This window comes from Aythya fuligula, chromosome W (assembly GCF_009819795.1).
Source record: "Aythya fuligula isolate bAytFul2 chromosome W, bAytFul2.pri, whole genome shotgun sequence".
Taxonomy (NCBI): domain Eukaryota; kingdom Metazoa; phylum Chordata; class Aves; order Anseriformes; family Anatidae; genus Aythya; species Aythya fuligula.
The window spans coordinates 13,340,041-13,357,177 of NC_045594.1; the positions used below are offsets into that span (position 1 = coordinate 13,340,041).

Genomic DNA, 17,137 nt, shown 5'->3' on the forward strand with positions numbered 1-17,137 from the left:
TCACTGTGCTGGTGCCTGCCTCCAAACACCTGCAGATGCCTGTGGCCTTCTTCCTGGGGGAGGTTTGTCCTCCTTGCACAGTTCCAGCACCCTGCGCCAGATACTGGCCAACTTCCTGGCTGGGGACAGCACCCCCGTTGCTCACAGAGGTGGCAGCACTCCCAGCTGCACCTTCTGCATGACCGCAGTGCTTCCTGCTGGGGGCCATGTCCTACAGTCAGCCCTGGCTTGTACACCACCCCTTTTCTCTGCAAGGCTCAAGAAGTGGAAGGCCTGACTCCAGAAGGCAGCTGTACCTGAACCAGTGGAATTTCTCCCATGTACACTAGTTCTTTCTCCTCCTCCCAGCTTTAGCTCTGTGGCCCCAGTGTTGTAGACACCTCTTGTGTTGTTTTGCCCCATTGCTGGAGCTGTCCTGCAGTGCCACGGTGATACTCATGGTCTTTGATTTCATAATCTACATTTTGGATCCAATCTTCCTCTTCCCTCTTATGCAGTTTTCATGTATGTGTGTGTCCTGCGTTGGAAGGTCCAAGGCCTTATCCACCTCCTCTTCTGTCCTCACGAGTGTCACTGTTTTCTATGATACTGCCATCACTGTCTGTGTGAAGCCCATAACAGCCCTCCGCAGAGATTTTAACAAAATCCTTTCCCAAGCAAACATCATCCTCCTGGTCACTCCTCAGGTTGCCTAGAGGTGGTGTGGGAAGGGTAAGAGAGGTGCTGGTGGAGCTGCAGACGTTGTTATAAAACCTCTCTCAAAGACCTTGGAAAGGCCAGATAAAGGAGAGGTGTTGGTCAGGATTTTGAAAAGGCAGAGGTAAAAGGCATCTTCTACAAGAAGGCTAAACAGAAGGATGATTAAGACTAACTAAGGATTGATGAAAATGCCAGCCTTAAACCTAGCTCTCTAACCAAACCTAAACTAAAAGCCTCAAAACTTGTCCTTATCCCAGATCTTGAGAAGGCACCTTGAGCAGAACACTAATCCCTCCCTCAATGCCTTTGCCATTCCCTTAACCCTGGAGGGTGACCTCTACTTCCTAAACATTAACCTGATCATCTAACCCTCAAAGCCCTCCACCATGCACACAGCACATCTCAGCTTCAACCCCACTCCTATCCCTAACTTCACAGAATCACAGAATCACAGAGAATCACAGAATTTCTAGGTTGGAAGAGACCTCAAGATCATCGAGTCCAACCTCTCCCCCCTGCCCGTGCTGCTCAGGGTGGGCAGCAGACCTACATCCATGGGGATCTCTGCTGCTGAACCCCTTTCCATCTGCCCTGATGGCTCAGCAGCACAGGGCAGTGCTGGGCAGGGCCATGGGGTGTCTCTAAGGGCACAAAAGGCAGGCGAGACCTGCACCAGACCTCGCCCATAGCACTTCAAAATCGTTATCCTCAATTACTCTGCAATCTTATGGGCCTTTGCCTGCTGGCTCTTCACCACCTCTTGTGGCATTGCAGAGCCCTCCTTTAGACGATGGACTTCTCAGATTCCCCTTTTCCTTTAACAGACCTTTTTTTGGATGGTCACTCATTTTATGAGGTTCTAATCACTTCATCTGAGGACCTTGTCCCTGCAGATTACCTGACATCTGCTGGAAGCTCCAGATTCCTCTACAGGCTGGAATCTGCCGCCTGCCCAGCTGCAGGGGGTGCAGTCCCATGCAGATAAGTTTAAGATCAGTTGTCATCTCCTTAGGCAAGTTCTGTCATAATGGAAGCTCTTAGTGCTGCCCTTGGTTCCTCAGGGGCCACCCTGGGACTTTCAGCCTGTGTCTTTCACTCCATGAAGAACCCCCAGAATACAGAAGAGCAGAGAACAGCCCCTTGATGTCAAGGCTCCTGGGTTTGCCTTCAGCAGCCCCTTTTGTTACTGTGGTGCTAGCAGGAAGGCGGCTGTGACCCAGGGCTGTGCAGTGCCTGCTGCTGTCTGCAGGGATCGGGATGCCCTGCAGAGAAAACGGGACTGTCATCGAGGCATATGAGAGCTCAAGACTAACAGAAACAAGAGCACAACAGAACAATGAGGAAGCCAAAGGGAGCAGCAGTGAAAAGGCCATGTCCTTCTGCTGGCCATGGCCATGGCTCCAGGGAAGCAGCAGCCCCGACCCGAAGGCAGCAGACAGGCAGAGCCCAGCGGGCAGTGAGGGGCAGCCCCGAGGGCCAGCAGGGCTGCTCCTGCATGTGTCAGCTGGGCTCTTGGCCCTGAGCTCCTCCTGTGTGCTGGGGCTGCTCCCCCAGCTCTAGAGAAGATGGGAAGAGACTGACACCGAGGAATTTCTGATGGCTTTCTTTTTGGGTTTATCTATACAGGAAGCCATCTACCATAGGAAAATAATTTGACTTCTAGAAAAAATATTATTTAAACAAAAGTGAAATAATGAGAGAAAATAATAATAGAACATTTAATAATAGAAGAAATAGAAATGTTTAATTAAATTAAACATTTAATAATAGAAGATACCATGTTACTTTCTTTCTTAGAAAAACCTGGATTTCTAATATTAGGCATAGTATTATAGGTGAATTTGCTGTAGATGTGTGTATTCAAGTAGAGTCCTGACAGAATCCCTTAGTTCCCGGTTCCTCAAGCTGTAGATGAGGGGGTTCACTACTGGAGGAACCATGGTGTGCAGAACTGTGACCACCAGGTCCAGGGATGGAGAGGAGATGGAGGGGGGCTTCAGGTAGGCAAACATGGAAGTGCTGAGAAAGAGGAAGACCATGGCCAGGTGAGGGAGGCACGTGGAAAAGGCTTTGTGCTGGCCCTGTTCAGAGGGTATCCTCAGCACTGCCCTGAAGGTCTGAAAATAGGACAGCACAATGAAAACAAAACAAATAAATGCTAAAGAAACACTAAACACAAGGATGCCAATTTCCCTGAGATAGGAATCTGAACAGAAGAGCTTGAGAATGTGGGGGATTTCACAGAAAAACTGGTCCACAACATTGCCATAGCAGAGGGGCAGGGAAAACGTAGTGGCCGTGTGCAGGACAGCATTGAGAAAACAACTGCCCCAGGCAGCTGCTGCCATCTGGGCACAAGCTCTGCTGCCCACGAGGCTCCCGTAGTGCAGGGGCTTGCAGATGGCAATGTAGCGGTCATAGGCCATGATGGTGAGAAGGGAAAACTCTGCTCCAGCCAAGAAGACAAAAAAGAAGACCTGTGCAGCACAGCCTTGATAGGAGATGGCCCTGGTGTCCCAGAAGGCATTGGCCATGGCTTTGGGCAGAGTGGTGGAGATGCAGCCCAGGTCAAGGAGGGCGAGGTTGAGGAGGAAGAAGTACATGGGGGTGTGGAGGCGGTGGTCGCAGGAGATGGGGATGTGCATGGCCAAGTGTAGGAGAATGGTACGACCCCTGCCTGCTTCATGGGTGGGGGCGAGGAGGCAATGAGGCCCTGGAGCTTTAACGATCAGCTGTCTCCTAATCAGTGGCAGTGGCAGAGACAACAGCCATAGCCATGGGCACAAAGACCTGGGTCCTGCTGGGACTTGGAACCTTGTCATAGCCCTTGCTCCTCTCCTAACCAGGATGGCCTAGAGAATCCCAGACCTGTACCTCTTTACTGGTTAGTTGTAGACACTTGTCCTTGTGGTGTCATACCGGATCTGAGCTGAGTCTGATAACTCAGATCTTTTTGGTGGCCATGCTCCTCGTAAGGCAGCTCTGTGTGAAGTTGGCCTGGTTCCTGCTGAGCAGGCACCACTGCTTGTATGGCATCCCTCATGGTGCCCAGGCCCTCCTTGTCCTGTGTACTCAGCAGTGTCCCAGTCTGCTCTGATATGTGGCGTTACTCTCCCTCTCGTTCAGGACTGGGCTCCTCTCCTTGTAAATGTCTAGAGGTTTCTTTAGACAAAATCCTGTAGTTTCTCAAGCTCCAACCACACTGATGCTCCATTCTGTCAGCTGTTCATGTCTGCAGGCAGACAAGACAGTTCAGCCTTCATGTGATTGTGCTGTCTCTGACAAGACAGCAGCATTGGGAGGTACAGGGGACACAGAATCACACACAGAATCACACAGAATTGTCTAGGTTGGAAGAGACCTCAAGATGATCGAGTCCAACCTCTGACCTAACACTAACAAGTCCTCCACTAAACCAACATTTGGATAATACAGGAGTAACCAGTTGAATGGAACTGCAACACAGTCACAGAAAGGTAATGGGTGGAAGGCTGCCAGATTCTACTTTTTCTGTTCTTCATTCTCATGCATGCTGTCAGTTTCTCGGGAGCTGTGTCCTAAATATTATGGGGTTGTGCAGAACAAAGTTAGAAAGGCCAAAGCCCAGCTGGAGCTTAATCAATCCATTCCTGTCAAAGACAATAAACACTGCTTATATAAATACTTTAAATAAAAGAGGATTAAGAATCATCATAAATTATTGGATGTGGGGGGAAACCTGGTGCCAAGAGATGAGGTAAAGGCTGAGGTACTTAATGCCTTCTTTGCCTCTGTTACTAGCAGCAAGACCAGTTGTTCCCCTGGTCATTTCTTCCTCCTCATGGCCAGAGCCCACCTTTTAGGGTGGTTTGTGTCTTTTTTTTTTGTTTGTTTGTTTGTTTTTTTTTTCCTCCTGCTCTTTCCTACTACCAAAGCAGGCTCCATCAGGGTGGAAACCACTCCTGAAGTAGGCATCCCAACCCAGCAGGCTCCTTGCGGCCTCTCAGCCAACCAGACACAAGTCACCTCAGCAGCAGCTTCCAAGCCAGGGGCCTGCTGCTGGCCTTGCAGCTTCTTGGCTAGACACAGCCAAGCCTTGTGCCTGCTGCTGCCCACTCATGGACTCAAGCAGAAGGGACAGGACAACCCATCTGGGGGCCTTCTTTCTGCCTGGGTCCTCCTGGCTCTGGAGGCAGAGGGGATCCCCCAGTCAGCATGCCAAGCAGGTGCCTTCTGCTGGCCTAGCAGGGCCACTGCCAGATGTCAGCCCAAAAGTCCAGATCCCAGGTCTATATAAAGGCTGACCTGCCACCTCCAGACACAAGTGACCTCACAGTCCCTTTCTGTGACACATTCCTGCTGCTGCCCTATCAAGTGCAGAGACAGAAGTGACCTCACAGTCACTGCCACAGTCACATTCCTCCTGCTGGGCCATGAGATCCTCAGGCATAGCTGACTGCTTTCTAGTTCCCAAGGGAATAAGGCGCATCTTTCTGGGTTAGAGAGTAAACAAATGTTTATTGGGAAGGTTTGGTGTTCTTCTGTGTTTAGGGTATGGGCAGGCTCTGTAGTTTAGGTCATTTTTAGGTCTGTCTAGAAGCCTAGGGTTAAATAGAGTATTTTAATACTATTATTAAGGGTAGGGTTTAGGGTGAGTAAGAGAGTAAAAGTAATAGAAAGGGGGTATGGGGTGAGTTTTGCTTCAAGGAATACCTTGTGTTCAAGCTTTAGAGAAATGGATTCCTGTCAGAGTGTTGGAGGAGCATTTAGATTTAAGGATTAAGACTACTGGTTAAAATAGTGTAAGGGCCATACATGACTCTACAAGTCAGTGTTGCTGCACAATCCGCATTTCATGATGCCTCTTACCTCTACGAAATCATTAATTTCTGCTGGCCATGCTCCTCTTGCCACCTGAAAATCTCACATCTCTCGTGTCCAGGTTGCTTCTGACCTCCCCATATCTTATTGGGATCAGCTTTCTGATGACATCCATGACATAGGCAGTATATGTCTCACCTCTGTGGGCTACTCTGTTCTTCAGAGAGAAGTGGCATTGTAGTCAGGAGGGAAAAGGGCCTAAAGGAGCATCCTGCCCAGTATGCCCATCAGCTCTGCCTCTCTACAAAATTGCGCATCCTACCTACTAGTTTTGTTTCTAGAATAGCTTCCATGGATCTCGAGTTCTTTTTCCAGGCCCTTATGAATGCTTCATTTTTGGATGTGTAGAGAAGGGATAAGGAAAGCAATGCGCGGATAGACCTGAGCTTAGCAAGGGATGCAAAGAATAACAGGAAGAGATTCTATAGATGCATAGCTCAGAAAAGAAAAGCCAAGGAGAGTGTACCCGCTCTGATGGATGAGAAGGGTGAACTGGTAATGACAGACATGGAGAAGCCTGAGGGCCTCAACAACATCTTTGCCTCAGTCTTCCCTGCCAGTGAGGCTTCCCAAGTTTTTCATTTCCCTGAACCCATAGATGGAGGCTGGGGGGCAAAGAAGATGATCAAGTGGCTGGAGAACCTCTCCTATGAAGAAAGGCTGAGAGCACTGGGGCTGTTCAGCCTGCAGAATAGAAGGCTCCAGGGTGACCTCATCACAGCCTTTCAGTGTAAGCCCCCCTTTAAAGGGGGCTTATAAAAAAGATGGAGAGTGATTCTTTGCTCAAGGACATCACAATCCCTGCCCTATATATATGTCTACTACCTATAAGCAACCCTAGGACTGACAGGGGGATGATGAAGGTATGAGAAAGGGCTTGGTTAAAACCTCTGACTACAGCCTTTATGGGCTTTACACAGACAGTGAAAACGGTGTCATAGAAAACAGTAACACTCATGAGGACAGAAGAGCAGGTGGATAAGGCCTTGGGCTTGTCAACAGAGGATGCACGCACATGAAAACTGCAGGAAAGAGAAGAGGAAGATGATCCAAAGGAAGGAAGGAAGGAAAGAAGGAAGGAAGATCCCAAATGTAGATTATGAAAGGAAAGACCATGAGTATCACCGTGGCACTGCAGGACAGCTCCAGCAATGGGGTAAAACCACAGAAGATGTCTATGACACTGGGGCCACAGAACAGTAGCTGGGAGGAGGAGAAAGAATTACTGCATGTGAGAGAAATTCCCCTGGTTCAGGTACAGCTGCCTTCTGGAGTCAGGCCTTCCACTTCTCAAGCCTTTCAGAGCACAGGGGTGGCATACAGCCCAGGGCTGACCGTAGGACATGGCCCCCAGCAGGAAGCACTGCGGTCATGCAGAAGGTGCAGCTGAGATTGCTGTCCCCCTTTGCTGACAGAGGTTGGAGCACTGTCTCCCCCATGTGGTGTCTTCCCCGTGTGGAGTATGGTGCCTTGTCTCCCCCACCGCACGGTCTTGACTCCTTGTCTCTGCTGGGCCCCACCTTCCACACGCAAATATGTCCCTTGGCTGTTGGCTCCCTCTCCCCTGCCCTGTGTAGCAAGCTGGAGCGGACAGGTTACCATTAGATGTGGTGGTGCTTCTGTAATTCACATTGGTGATGGCACAAATGACAGTTCCTTCACCAGTGATGTACATCCTTCTTCATGTTAGGACATAACTCAATGTCCTTCACTCTGCTTTATCACACTGATGAACAGAACATGGTCTCCTTGATTATTCTGAGGCACAATGCAATGCTTTTTGCCTTCTGCTACTCCAGCACAATATGTGTGACTTTCCCTTACTCTGCACATTGACCTGCAGGGTCATTCCACACTTTTTACTTTCAAACCTTACTTGGACAGGGGCCATTTCCAAAGCAGGGCAAGCGGATGGGTTCTGCCTCAGCCATTTGAAGCACGCTATACTTGAGTTTTTCAGCCTGAGTTTGCTAAAGATGACCCAGGAAGGTAAACGGATGTTCCAGTGTCTAGTAGGAATAAGGGAGAGTATCTCAGGTTTCCAATGGCCATTTCAAATCTAGGTCAATCTCAGGACCCCACTGAAGAAGAGGTTTGTTTTTGAAGGGGTTTCCTGTGCTGGACTGGGCTGCAGTTACAGGGACAAAGACCACTGCTGGCAGTGGAGGTGCCCTGGGAACTCCACCTGGCTCCACCTGATTTTCCCAAAGGGCTGCGGCCTCCTGCAGGTCTTTTCTGACATCTGCCAGTCCAGGGAAGTGCCTCAAACACAACAGGACCACAGGAGGTTTTCCCTGGTCGGAGAGCAACGCTCTGCCTGAGTACTCAGTTATTTCTTTAGTTCTTAACCAATAAAGCAACTGCTCATCAGCTCAAATGATTCAATTCCTTCTGTAAAATGTCTCAAGTGAAGTGTAATTCCAATCAGGAAGAAATTATAATTTCCAGGATTTATACTCATCTCAGAAGAAGAAATACAGATAATCTCCTTTACTTGCATTCTCATCGCTTTGTCTATCATGGTGTGCTCCCTCATCTTCCAGGGACAACACCCATCTTGATTACACAGACCCTGCTGAACGTCCCATTTCCACCTGCTTGTCTGGACCCATGCACTTCCCATGGTTCTCCTGGTTTGCCCTCCCCTTACTCTTCGAGCTCGCCCATCTCTCAGCAGTCTGTCTATTGGTTTCCTTTGCAAGAACCTCATAGTTTATCATTGAATATGTATGATATGGATTAATATTAACACAATTATTTGAAATTTCCTATTAATCAGTGGAAAATACATCATGTACAGTCATCCTTTTAAGAAGGTAAACATCACTGGAGGCAACAAAATAAGGAACATGACCTTTGTTTTTTTTTGAAAATTGCAGCATGATTTCCTGATGTTTGTTTTGAAATAGGAAAAACCCTGCTCTTCCCACCTAAGCAGGGCTTCAAAGGAGAAATCCTAGACCAATACAAACATAAGAATGATGCTCTAAACTGAAACACAACAAAATTCAGCCTTTAAAATGAAGAAAGATTTTTATTAGATGCTCCTTGAAATCTTCCCCCTTAACTACAACATGAAAGCTCTCCAATTAGCTGAACAAATCTTGAATACTTGAAGAAAACGGTGGGAGAGATATGGCTCCTTAGGAGTTTCTGTGTTTTAATGAGTTCCATGGTGTATTTTGGTGCTGAGTCAATGAAACTTGGGTACTGAGAAGAGAATGATGCAACTGAGCGAAAAAGCAAACTCAAAAGGAAAAGCTGAAGTGACTTGGAGTATTAATGGTCCCACTGAGGGCTGTTACTAACAATGCCTCCCCAGGGATGTGTTAGGGCAGATAATTGGAGGCCATGATTACAGACAGGCAAAGCACTGTGCTGAGAAAAGTCTTGGTTGGTTTTGGTGAAGCAAAAGGTCTAAAGCCTGACCCCAGCCACTGCGAGGAGAGATCCTGCACCCCCCTGTCTGGCTCAGGACTTTTTCTGGAGGTCTGAGGAATGTGGTGGGCAGTGTGATGCCATGAGAAGAACAGTGGTATGACACCACCCTGCCTCTGCACAGGGTTACAAGGAAGCAAAGAGGCTGCATTGCAATGACTATATCTAGTTTACTCGTAAGCTCTAGGCAAAGTGACAGGACTGTTGGGTCCTTCCTTTCTTGCCAGCACTCTGCCTACTCCTCTACATGTTTTAATATGCTGTCCCACACTTTATCCTATTTCCTGGAAGTCTGCAGACACCCATCTCTGTTCACCACCTTGCTCTCATCCCAGCATTTCCATCATTTCACTATCTCATCAACTCTCACCAGCTGTTCCTTGAAAAACGAAGCTAAGGTCACATCACAGACACTCACCAGCATCTTCCAAGCCAGGGGCCTGCTGCTGGCCTTGCAGCTTCTTGGCTAGACACAGCCAAGCCTTGTGCCTGCTGCTGCCCAGTCATGGACTCAAGCAGAAGGGACAGGACAACCCATGTTGGGGCCTTCTTTCTGCCTGGGTCCTCCTGGGTCTGGAGGCAGAGGGGATCCCCCAGTCAGCATGCCAAGCAGCTGCCTTCTGCTGGCCTAGCAGGGCCACTGCCAGATGTCAGCCCAAAAGTCCAGATCCCAGGTCTATGTCAAGACACAGGACTGTCACCTGCCACCTCCAGACACAATTGACCTCCCAGTCCCTTTCTGTGACATTTTCCTGCTACTGCCCTATCAAGTGCAGAGACAGAAGTGACCTCACAGTCCCTGCCACAGTCACATTCCTCCTGCTGGGGCAGAAGATCCTCAGGCAGAGCTGAGCTTTCTCTAGCCCCCTTGGTATCTCTTTTTACTTTCTGGGTTAGAGATTAAGCAAAGTTTTAGTGGGAGTGTTTGGTGTTCTGCTTTTTCTCTCACGTCTGTGGTTGAGGTATGGACAAACTCTGTGGTTTACGGGTGCTTTACATCTGCCAAGGAGTTTAGGGTTAAATAGAGCATTTTAATGTTAGTGTTATGTGAAGGGATTACGGTTATCAAGAGAGAAAATTGATTCCTTTCAGAGTGTTGTAGTAGCATTTAGGTTTAGGGATTAAAATCACTGTTTCCAGTAAGGTAAGGGACATACATTACTGTTTTAAGTCAGTGTTACTGCAGCATTGGCATTGCATGAATGCTCTTACCTCTATGAAGTCATTAATTTCTGCTGGCCATGTGTGGTGGTTTTACTCAGGTGGGCAGCCGAGCTCCACCACAACCGCTCTCTCACTCCCCCTCTCCTCAAAGAGGAAGGGGGAGAAAATACAACACAGAGAACTCGAGTTTAGAGATGAGAAAGGTTTAATTAAAGGGAAAAGGAATGGGGAGGAAAAACAGAGACAAAAGAAACAATCAGTCCATGCGGAAGCACAGAGAGAGAAAAAATTATTCTCTACTTCCCATCAGCGAGCGGTGTTCGGCCATGGCCTGGGAAGCAGGGCCTCAAAACGCGTAGTGGTTGTTCAGGAGGAACAGCCCCCTCCCCCACGAGAGTCCCGTTTTTATTGCTGAGTGTGACATCAGGTGTTATGGAATATCCCTTGGTTGGTTTAGGTCAGCTGCCCCAGCAATGTCCCCTCCCCATCACTTGCCCACCCCCACTGCTGGCTCTTGGGGGCTCAGAAGGAGTCCTGATGCTGTGCCAGCACTATGCAGCAATAGACGCAACACTGGAGTGATATCAGTGCTGTTCCAGCTACAAGTGCAGAGCACAGCACTGTGTGGGCTGCTGCAGGGAAAAGGTGACTCCAGCTCAGGCAGACCCAACACACAGATTCTCCACTGAAATCAACAGTTGGACATAAATGTCCATTGCACCAGTTCCCACCTTAGGCTGCACAGAGGCACATAATTTTTTATTATTATTGTTATTATTATTATTATTATTGTTGTTATTTTGTTTTATTTTATTTTATTTTATTTTATTTTATTTTATTTTATTTTTTTGAAACAAACAACTGTAAACCATGTTACAATTTGCTGAAAAACAGAACAAACTCCTCAGCTGTGTGCCCAGTCCAGGCTGCCTCTAGGCAACTTCACATTCCAAAAGGAAGAAGTAGAAATTAGATGGACAAGAAACTAGATTTTTTTGTTTGTTTGTTTGTTTGTTTGTTTTATTTTATTTTATTTTATTTCAAGATAAAATATTTTATACAGCTAGATTGGAAATGCTAAATAGAAAAAGAGTTGAGGAGCTGCCTAAGGACATGATTAGATAAACTTGTTAAACATGGTCAAATTTGAACTCCCTGATGGTCAGAGACTAACTGGGTAGGTTAGAGGGATCAGAATGATCAAAGGTTTGCAGTGGGCAAATCTGGAGACCAATGGGAAGTGCATAGGTCCAGACAGAGAGCTGGAAAGGGAAATTCCAACACTGTCAGTTTAATCAGGACCAGTGGAAGATTATGGCCTTAAATGCACATCAGAATCAACAGAGTAGTGCAAGTGCAGGGGAAGAACGGTATTTCTTTTTCTGCAGTGAATATACATCCTGGAAATTCTCATTTTGTGACAACAGAAATTCAACTTAATGTGGGACACTTTGTGGAAAGGATTCACCCAAATCCCTTCAAGTGATGACAATTAGGTGCTCTATTTCTTAAATACTGAAGGAATGCACAGGATTTGGGGCAAAGCTTTGCTGTCTGATCATAAGCAACCAGTTCCACCTCTAGATACTCGGCTGCGTCTGAGGAACTTCCCTGGACTGGCCGCTGTCAGAGAGGACCTGCAGGAGATCAGAGCCCCTTGGGACTACAGATTGAGCCAGGTGGACTTGCCAGGGCACCTCTACTGCCAGTAGTAGTCTCTGTCCCTGTAACAGCAGCCCAGCCCAGCACAACAAACCCCATCAAAGACAAGTCGGGGGCTCTTGAGAAATGGTCATCCATCTGAAATGGTCATTTCGAGCATTGGTCATACATGTACAGCATTGGTATCACACCAGTGTTTTGTCCATTGCTGAGCAATACTGGCACAACATCAGGACTCCATAAGGCTTGGATTGCTTTGGTTTCCACCAGTCACTGCACAGGAGATGGAGGTCCATGAAGCTTCAGGACCTCATCTAATTCCTGGGAGATCCCCAGCACAGAGTGCCTGTGCCCCACAGGGCCAGCCCCGCTCCCCAGGCCAGCACAAGAGGCCTGGCCCAGCCACAGAGCAGCTCCACATTCCTCTCCAGGATGCCATTTGCCATCAGACCCAGCACCAGTGGGACAGTCCCAGGACAGTCAAAGGCCAGTTACTGTTTGCTGGGCAATGTGGAACCAGGAAGGGAGCTCCCAGACCAGCCCTTGGTCTTTCACTGGTCACTTTGGGACTCTGATCCTGCTGCTGGCCATGGCCATGGCCAGGGAAGCAGCAGCCCCGACCCGAGGGCAGCAGAGAGGCAGAGCCCAGCGGGCAGTGAGGGGCAGCCCCGAGGGACACCGGGGCTGCTCCTGCATGTGGCAGCTGGGCTTTTGGTCCTGAGCCCCTCCTGCGTGCTGGCACTGCTCCCCCAGCTCCAGAGTTGTGAAGAGACAGCAGCTGAAAGTAGTTAATTTATCCTGGATTCTTTATTTTCTTTATCTACACAGAAAGACAAGTTCTATAGTTACATGGCAAAGCTTTTGGACAAAAATAAAAAGAAATAATTAACAGATAGGAAACTTAGAATATCATTAATATATGATAAAAACAAGTTTCAGAAAATGGTATAAAAGAAAATAATAAGAAAAGACTGTTCTAACATATTGTCAGAAAAACTTTGAGTCCGGTTAGGACATTAGTCCATTATTAAGATGAAGAACTATGTATCCAAAGAGTTTCTGCAAGGCATTCTTGAGCTCCTGGTTCCTCATGCTATAGATGAGGGGGTTCATGGCTGCAGGAACCACAGAGTATAGAACTGCAACCACGAGGTCCAGGGATTGGGAGGAGATGGAGGGGGGCTTCAGGTAGGCAAACATGGCAGTGCTGATAAACAGCGAGACCACAGCCAGGTGAGGGAGACACGTGGAAAAGGCTTTGTGCTGGCCCTGAGAAGAGGGCATCCTCAGCACCACCCTAAAAATCTGCACATAGGATAGCACAATGAAAACAAAACAACCGAATGCTAGACAGACACTAAGTAAAATAAGCCCAAACTCCCTGAGGAACAACTTTGAACAGGACAGCTGGAGGATTTGAGGAAGTTCACAGAAGAACTGATTAAGCTCATTGCCTTGACAGAGGGGCAGGGAAAATGTAGTGGCTGTGTGCAGGACTGCAATGAGAAAGCCACTGCCCCAGGCAGCTGCTGCCATCTGGGCACAAGCTCTGCTGCCCAGGAGGCTCCCGTAGTGCAGGGGCTTGCAGATGGCAACGTAGCGGTCATAGGCCATGATAGTAAGGTTATAATACTCTGCTGATATGCAGAAGAGAAAGAAAAAGACCTGTGCAGCACAGCCTTGATAGGAGATGGCCCTGGTGTCCCAGAGGGCATTGGCCATGGCTTTGGGCAGAGTGGTGGAGATGGATCCTACATCGAGGAGGGCGAGGTTGAGGAGGAAGAAGTACATGGGGGTGTGGAGGTGGTGGTCGCAGGCTACAGCGCTGAGGATGAGGCCGTTGCCCAGGAGGGCAGCCAGGTAGATGCCCAGGAAGAGCGCGAAGTGCAGGAGCTGCAGCTCACGCGTGTCTGTGAATGCCAGCAGCAGGAACTCACTCACAGAGCTGACGTTAGACATTTGCTGTCCATACACATGCTTACCAGGTAAAGAGTAAAATGCAGAAGAATGTTAAAACAGAGTTCTCTGAGGAAAACCTACTGTGTCTCTTAAAGCACCCCGTAACCTGAGCATCTCTCTTTGCACGAAAATCATTTGGCATCTCTCCTGCTTGAGCTGCAGCTGGTGCTGGCTGAGAGTGGCACTGGGAGCAGGGGCTGCTGTAGGCTGCAGAGGAGTCCTCTCTGCTATACAGCAGGAAGGAATCAGGAACATGGGGGAAGCTCAAGTTCAGTTCTCTGGTCAGATTAATGATCTTTTCAGTGTTATTTCAAACAACTCATCTGAATGCAGAGTTACACAGGCCACTGCCCACAAGTCGTGTTCTAATCTACCCTGTATTTCCTGTCTTTGAGCCGCAGGACCATCCAGCTCATGAGTTTCCCTGAGAAGCAACTGGAGACAACTGAGAGCAGAGAAGCCCCAGTCCAAGTGCAGCTGGACAGAAACCTCACCTGAGGTGAAGTTCTCACACAGACAGAGCTTGGGAGCATCCCTGTCTGAGCTCTATGTTCTTTTCTACCTCTGCCTTCCCCAAAGCCCATGGGCTGCAGTGGGAGAGGAGGCCAGGGAGGGGCTGCTCCAGGGGAAGGTGTCTGCACTGCAGGGCATGGCCACGAGGTGCCCGAATCCCCCCTGCCACGGCGTTTCTGCCAACAACTCCTTCTGGCCGCCTGCCCCTCTCTCTGCTGCCTGCAGCTGTCCCTGCCGGGAGCTGCTGCTCTGCGCCCTCCTCTTCTTTCCCCCTGCCCATGCTCACAGACCCCATCCCACGCGGCTGTGCTCAGCGCTGCCCTGCAGCACCCTGCCACCAACAGGGCCCTGCCAAGGGGCACCTCCATGGCTGCAGGAGTTACAGGGCAGCTGACAGAGAGCCTGGCATGGCCAGCCAGGGCAGGGTGTTCTGGGCTGACCGGGGGCACCTGCCTTAGGGCACTCCAAGGAGCTTCTGCCAGACTTCCTCACCTTGCACTGAAACCCAGCAGGACTCTCAAAGCCTACTGCATTGCCCACTGCCCTCCCAGAAACAAGACCCAGCAGGAGGAGACCCTTCCAGGACCTGAAGTTGCATGGCCCTGCAGCCAGACCCTTACCTTGTCAAGGGCTGTGCAGGTTTCTCCTGCAGGCAGCTCTCAGCATCCTCCCACTGCCAACTGCCTTCAGCCCCTCTCTCATTTTCTTCTCTCTATGTCTGTGCTTCTGTGTCTCTTTCCTGCTGCGCAGTGCAGAGGAGCTGCTCCTGGGCACAGCTGTCTCTCTGCACCAGGGCCCTCTTGCCACGAGCTCCCCTTGGGCTCACGAGCCCAGCCCAGCTCAGCAGCACAGCACCAGCCCAAGGCACTGCGATCACCCCTCTGGGGGCTTTGCTGATGAGCCCACAAACCTCAGGCACTCAGAGACAATTGAAGACATCTCTCCAGAAGTCCAAGTCAGAGGCAAGTTTCCTGCAGTGTCCCCCTGAGGGCCAGCACTGACACAGCCTCCCTTGGAGCTCGTTAGAGCAGAACCCTGGAGGCAGTGAGGACAAGGAGACAAAGGCAATGTGAAGGTGACACTGATGTGTAGGAAACCTGGATGTGTGTCACCAAGCTCAAGGGCCAGGACTTGACATCCATCCCATTTTAAGGGGGATCCTTTCCCTTGACAGGTTGCTCAGGGCTCTTTGTGGGGCAGTAGGAGATGGGGATGTGCATGGCCAAGTGCAGGAGAATGGTACAACCCCTGCCTGGTTCATGGGTGGGGGCGAGGAGGCAATGAGGCCCTGGTGCTTTACCGATCAGCTGTCTCCTCATAGGCGTCAGTAGCAGAGACAACAGCCATAGCCATGGGCACAAAGACCTGGGTCCTGCTGGGACTTTGAGCCTTGCCATAGCCCTTGCTCCTCTCCTAACCAGGATGGCCTAGAGAATCCCAGACCTGTACCTCTTCACTGGTTAGTTGTAGACACTTGTCCTTGTGGTGTCATACCGGATCTGATATGAGCATGATAACTCAGATCTTTTTGGTGGCCGTGCTCCTCATGAGGCAGCTCTGTAGGAAGCTGGTCTGGTTCCTCGTGAGGAGGCACCTCTGCTCATATGGCATCCCTTGTGGTGCCCAGGCCCTCCTCGTCCTGTGTACTCTGCAGTGTCCCAGTCTGCTCTGATATGTGGCGTTACTCTCCCTCTCGTTCAGGACTGGGCTCTTCTCCTTGTAAATGTCTAGAGGTTTCTTTAGACAAAATCCTGTAGTTTCTCAAGCTCCCACCACACTGATGCTCTGTTCTGTCAGATGTTCCTGTCCGCAGGCAGACAGTTCAGCCTTCATGTGATTGTGCTGTCTCTGACAAGACAGCAGTATTGGGAGGTACAGGGGACACAGAATCACACAGAATTGTCTAGGTTGGAGGAGACCTCAAGATGATCGAGTCCAACCTCTGACCTAACACTAACAAGTCCTCCACTAAACCAATGTTTGGATAATACAGGAGTAACTGGCTTAATGGAATTGCAGCACAGTCACAGAAAGGTAGTGGGTGGAAGTCTTCCAGATTCTACTTTTTCTGTTCTTCATTCTCATGCATGCTGTCAGTTTCTCAGGAGCTGTGTCCTAAATGTTATGGGGCTGTGCAGGACAAAGTTAGAAGGGCCAAAGCCCAGCTGGAGCTTAATCAATCCATTCCTGTCAAAGACAATAAACACTGCCTATATAAATACTTTAAATTAAAGAGGATTAAGAATCATCATAAATTATTGGATGTGGGGGGAAACCTGGTGCCAAGAGATGAGGTAAAGGCTGAGGTACTTAATGCCTTCTTTGCCTCTGTTACTAGCAGCAAGACCAGTTGTTCCCCTGGGTTTTTCTTCCTCCTCATGGCCAGTGCCCAACTTTTAGGGTTGTTTGTGTCTTTTTTTTTTTTCTCTCCTGCTCTTTCCTACTGCCACAGAAAGCTCCATCAGGGTGGAAACCCCTCCTGAAGTAGGCATCCCAACCCAGCAGGCTCCTTGCGGCCTCTCAGCCAACCAGACACAAGTCACCTCAGCAGCACCTTCCAAGGCATGGACTTGCTGCTGGCCTTGCAGCTTCTTGGCTACACACAGCCAAGCCTTGTGCCTGCTGCTGCCCACTCATGGACTCAAGCAGAAGGGACAGGACAACCCGTCTTGGGGTCTCCTTTCTGCCTGGGTCCTCCTGGGTCTGGAGGCAGAGGGGATCCCCCAGTCAGCATGCCAAGCAGGTGCCTTCTGCTGGCCCAGCAGGGCCACTGCCAGATGTCAGCCCAAAAGTGCAGCTCCCAGGGAGAAGTCAAGGCTGACCTGCCACCTCCAGACACAAG

The 17,137-nt window shown here is 49.4% G+C and overlaps 1 protein-coding gene across 1 annotated transcript; it reads right to left on the reverse strand.

Moving 5' to 3' along the window:
* Positions 1–12,831: 12,831 nt before the first annotated feature.
* Positions 12,832–13,782, reverse strand: LOC116501343 (olfactory receptor 14A16-like). The gene has a single exon (XM_032206859.1). The coding sequence runs from the start codon at positions 13,780–13,782 to the stop codon at positions 12,832–12,834; it is 951 nt and encodes a 316-aa protein (XP_032062750.1).
* Between the last annotated feature and the right edge of the window lie 3,355 nt (positions 13,783–17,137).